Below are 5,247 nucleotides of genomic sequence, written 5' to 3' on the forward strand. Positions count from 1 at the left end.
AATAATAACAGGACTGTATGGCCCAATATTAGTATGAAGAACTTTAAGCTAGCATTTGGGACACTTTACCATTTTGTTGTTGTTGTTGTTGTTGTTGTTGTTTGTTTGGTGTCTGAGTAATAACCAGGGTTGCTCAAGGATTGCTCTTGGCTCTGTACTCAGGAATTACTCCTGGCAGTGATTGGGGGACAAATGGCGGTCATTGGGGATCAAACCAATATGATGCCAGGGATCAAACTTGGGTTGACCACATTGCTAGCAAAATGTCCTACCCTTTGCACTATCACTTCATCCCCCACTTTGCTGTTATTTTTAAAATCAATATGCAATCACAAAGATCTGGTTCCACTACTCTTCAAAAGGCCAACCAATTAAGAAACTCAGTGATGGTTAGAGAAAGCTTTGTTCAGCAACAAGTCTGCAGGTTGGAAGATGACAGACTCACATTCTCAGAGTGGTACTGCAGAGATAGTACAAGATTAAGGCATTTGCCTTGCAGGTGGCAAATCCAGATTTAATCCTCAACATCATATATGGCCCCCTAAGCACCTCTAGAAGTGATTTCTAAGCACAGCACCACTGGGTGTGACCCAAAATTTCCCTCCAAAAAACAAGTGACCATCTTGTCCTTGTGGTCAAAGAAAACAGATTATATCTTAAAAATATGGAAACCTGGTGTTTATTTTTTAGAAACTCATTTTCCGTGAACCTTATTTTCATTTCCCGTTTGAGTCTAGACGAACAGCTTAAGACCACTCAGCGGTGGTTCCAACCCACTCAGTGGCCTGAGCAGTAGGAACTGCAGACCAGTCTTCTGTGGCAGGCTGAGCACTCCAATCTTCAATAGGGAACTGCTGAATGGGAACAGAGGGCACCTGCACCCCTTCAGACCAGTCTGCAACCTCAGGCTGAGTCGCGGTGAACTCCGGAGCTGGGGCAGTCCATTCACCCTGGAATTCCTCCTTCGTCACGGCCTTCTCAGCAGCTGCCTGCTCTTCCTTTTCAATCTCCTCGGGATCTCTGTAGAAGTAGAGATCAGGCATGACCTTCCATGGTGTTCATGGGAGATGGTGCCTCGCATGCGCAGAACCTCCCGGGCCAGCATCCACCACATGAGGCCCACAGAGTGAGCTCCCTTGTTGTTGCAAGGGATGGCAATGTCCACATAGTGCAGAGGAGAGTCTGTGTTACACAGAGCAATAGTAGGCAGGTTAACGTAAGAAGCCTCTGTGAGGGGCTGGTGGTCAGCCCTGGGATCAGTAATCACCTGAAGTCTCGGCTCCCGGAAAGCCGCCTGGATTTGATTGGTGAAAGTTCCAGGAGTGAAGCGGCCAGCGATTGGAGTGGCACCCGTGGCAGCAGCGAACTTCTGCACAGCACGCTGGCCAGTATTCCTGGATGAGATCACACTGACATCAGCTGGGTTTTCAATGGCAACAATGGCACGGGCTGCCAGCAGAAGCTTCTCCCAGGTTCTCTTCAAATTTATGATGTAGATGCCATCAGTTTTCCTTTTGTAGATGTACTGATCCATCTGGAAGTCCAGGTTGGTGCCACCTACGTGGGTGCCTGCTGCAAGGAATTTGAGGACATCCTCCTCCTTCATCTGCGGGACATCAAGTGCTCTGGACATTGTGAAATTTCCCTTTAAGTTACCACGGTAATCGTGAACAACGCTGTATGGGTCCCTCCCTGGGCAGCGCGGAAAGGGCAAACCTGGTTTATTTTTTAAAAATATATATTTTTGTTCATTTATTCGTTTTTATTTTTTTACTTTTTATTGAATCACTTTGAGATAGACCATTACAAAGCTGTTCATGATTGAATTTCAGTCATATAGTATTCCAACACACATCCCTCCACCAGTGTACATTTCCCAGCACAAGTGTCCTCAGGTTCCCTCCCATCACCCCCAACTCTCCACCCCTGCCTGCCTTTGTGTCCCTACCTGCCTCTATGGCAGGTGCTTTTTTTCTCTCTGTCTCTGTCTCTGTCTTTGTCTCTGTCTCTGTCTCTGTCTCTGTCTCTGTCTCTCTCTCTTTCTCTCCTTTTGGGCATTGAGGGTTGCAATATTGTTACTGAAAGTTTACCAAGAATATCCCTTACCTACTTTTAACCCTCAGATCTTGTCCAGCATGATCATTCCCAGCTATTATTGCCATAGCTGTCTCTTCTCTATATTACCTACCCTGAGCACCACACACATTTGTGGTTAGTTCCAATCATTAACCAGTCCTCCTCACCCCTGTTTTCCCTGGTCATGGATATTATTCTTATATATATATATATATATATATATATATATATATACCACAAATGAATGTAGTCAATCTACATCTGTCCCTCTGCTTCTGACTCATTTCACTCAACATGATATTCTCCATGTCCATCCATTTATAGGAAAATTTCATAATTTCATTTTTCCTGACAGCTGCATAGTATTCCATTGTGTAGATGTGTCATAGTTTCTTTATCCATTTGTCTGTTCTTGAGCACTCAGGTTGTTTCCATATTTTGGCTATGGTGAATAGTGCTGCAATGAACATAAGAGTGCAGATGGTGTTTCTGCTGTGTGTTTTGGGGCCCCCAGGGAATATTCCCAGAAGTGGTATTTCTGGGCCAAATGGGAGCTCAATTTCTAGTTTTTTGAGAGCTGTCCATATTGGAAACCTATTTTTAGAAAGGGTGATTTTGCAGACTAGTGGATACTAAATGGTAACTTCTTGGAGCAAAAATCCTATAAGGGACGGATTCTATTTATTTTTACTTAATTTTTTATTTATTATTGGGGGGTACCCAACAGTTCTCAGAATTTATTCTTGGTTGTGAGCTCAGGAATCACTCTTAGCAGTGTTCAGGGGATCACAATTGGTGCCAGGGATTTAATCTGGATTGGCCACATGAAAATCAAGCCAGGCACCATACCCACAATCCCATCTCTCTGGCTCCTTAAAATTTTTATTACAATTTAGGTAACATGGTTACAATAGCTTTATGGCTGATAGAACTAATATACAAAGTAACTGCACCTTCATAAGATCTTTTTATGATATATTAAAACACAAAAGAGCTCTGTTCAGAAACAAGTCAACCAGTTGGAAAGATGACAGATTCATATCCCCAAAGTGGGACTAACTAAAAGGATAGTATAAGATTAAGGCATTTGCCTTTCATAGAGCCGATCCGGATTTAACCTCTAGCATCGTATATGGTTCCCTAAGCATAGATTGGTAAAGTATGAATCAGAGCATAAAGATCAGGAAACTAGGCTCTAAGGCATACTCCTGGGAATCTGTCCAAAGGTGAAATGTGTTCACTCTTGGCATTAATTGTAATGCACTGTAAACCAAATTACAATCTGTCATTTCTAGTCAGATTGTGAAACCCTGTAATTGTATTTTTGAGTTTCACTGCCATTGATTATAGCTACCTTGTTTTTAATTTTATTATTTTTTATTTTAACATACCATGTGATTTCATAAAAGGAAGTAGGTCTTTCATCAAATTTCACCATCAATTTTAGTCCATGAACATCCACCACTAGCCCTTAGTCACATATGGTTAGACTTTCATTCCCTTCCACGATTTCCCCAACTGTCTGTTAATAATTGTTATAATTCAAGGCCAGAAGGTTTTTATTATTCAATACTATTATTCCCTTATGTTTTTTTCTCTATATATGCCACAGATGAGTGAGATAATCTGATATTTGTTCTTCTCCCTCAAATTTATTTCACATAACATGACACCTTCCAGTTCCATCCACATTGCAGAAAACTGTGATTTCATCTTTTCTTACAGATGCATAGTATTCCATTATATATACACATAGTATTTAATTGTATAAACACAACTTCTTTATCCACTAATCTGTTGTTGAACATTTGCATTATTTCTATCTCCTGAGTTTTATATTCAGCACTGCAATAAACACAGCTGTGCATATATCTTTTTGAATGAATGTTTTTTGTGTTGGGGGGGTAGATGCCAAAAAGTTTTCTCTGCTATGCAAAACCCTTTTATTATTATTTATTGGAGGGGTCACACCCAGCAATGCACAGGGGTTGATCCTGGCTCTGTACTCAGGAAGTACTCCTGGCAGTGCTCAGGAGACCATATGGGATGTTGGGAATCAAACGCAGATCGGTTGCATGCAAGGGAAATGCCCTACCTGCTGTGCTATTGTTCCAGCCCCTGAAAAAAACCTTTTAACTTGATATATTTCCATATATTTACTTTGGTTTTGTTGTCTTTTCCTCTTTAGTCAAATAACTGAAGACAGCTCTGAGGTCCTATCCTTGAAAGTTTTGTGTATGTTTTCCTCAAATAATTTTATGTATTCTAGTCTAATCTCAGTTTTTTAACCTACCTTAAATAAACTTGTGAATTGTGTAAGATACAGTTCCTATTTCTCTTTTTTCCTTTTTCCTTTTAGTCATATGACCATAGAACTTTCCCAGCACCGTTTGTTGAATAGGTTTTCCTTGGTTCACTTCATGCACACAGCTCCTTTATCATAGATAAAATTGTACACAAATCTGAGAGATTATCTGTGGGATCTGTATGCTTTGCTATTGGCCTTAGAGTCTTTGTTTTTTTGTACCACATTGTTTTGATTACTGTAGCTTTGTAGTATAGTTTGAGGCCAAGACATGCAAGGTCTCCCACCTTCTTTTTCTCTTAGAATAGCATTGGTGGGGACAGAGCAATAGTACAGCTGGTAGGCACTTGCCTTGCATGTGGCAGACCCAAATTTGATCCCCTGACATCCCATATGGTCCCCAAGCCCCATGAGGAGTGATCCATAAGCATAGAGCCAGAAGTAAACCCTGAGCATAACCAGGTGTGGCCCCAAAACAAAAAAAAAATAGCATTGCCTATTCAAGAACGTTTATGATCCTATAAAAATTTTAGTAGATTTTAAGTCCTTGAAGAATGTTGGAATTTTGGACTAAGTTCTTGAAAAAATATCGAAAAGCTGGAATTTATTCTAAGTCCTTGAAAAAGTTGGAATTTTGATGGGAATTGTATCAAACCTGTGTAATGTTTTTGAGTAGGATGTTCATTTTGATACTATTAATTCTTCCATTCCATGAACAAATAATATTTTTCCACTCGCTGGTGTTCTGTTTCTTTCAATAGTGGCTTATAGTTTTCAGTGTATATATCTTTCACATCCTTTAACTTAATTACTAGGTATTTTACAGGTTTTGAACACTATTAAAATGGTAATGTCATTATTCCTTT

The 5,247-nt window shown here is 40.3% G+C and overlaps 1 protein-coding gene across 1 annotated transcript; it reads right to left on the reverse strand.

Annotated features, from left to right (window-relative positions):
- Positions 1 to 726: 726 nt before the first annotated feature.
- On the reverse strand, positions 727 to 1,648 carry LOC130038854 (40S ribosomal protein SA-like). Its single transcript, XM_056130652.1, is given in 2 exon segments — positions 727 to 1,054; positions 1,057 to 1,648. Coding segments are annotated over 2 exon segments (885 nt in total). The 5' UTR covers positions 1,634 to 1,648; the 3' UTR covers positions 727 to 746.
- Positions 1,649 to 5,247: the final 3,599 nt, after the last annotated feature.

Source organism: Sorex fumeus, unplaced genomic scaffold (genome assembly GCF_029834395.1).
Source record: "Sorex fumeus unplaced genomic scaffold, SorFum_2.1 ptg000081l, whole genome shotgun sequence".
NCBI lineage: Eukaryota > Metazoa > Chordata > Mammalia > Eulipotyphla > Soricidae > Sorex > Sorex fumeus.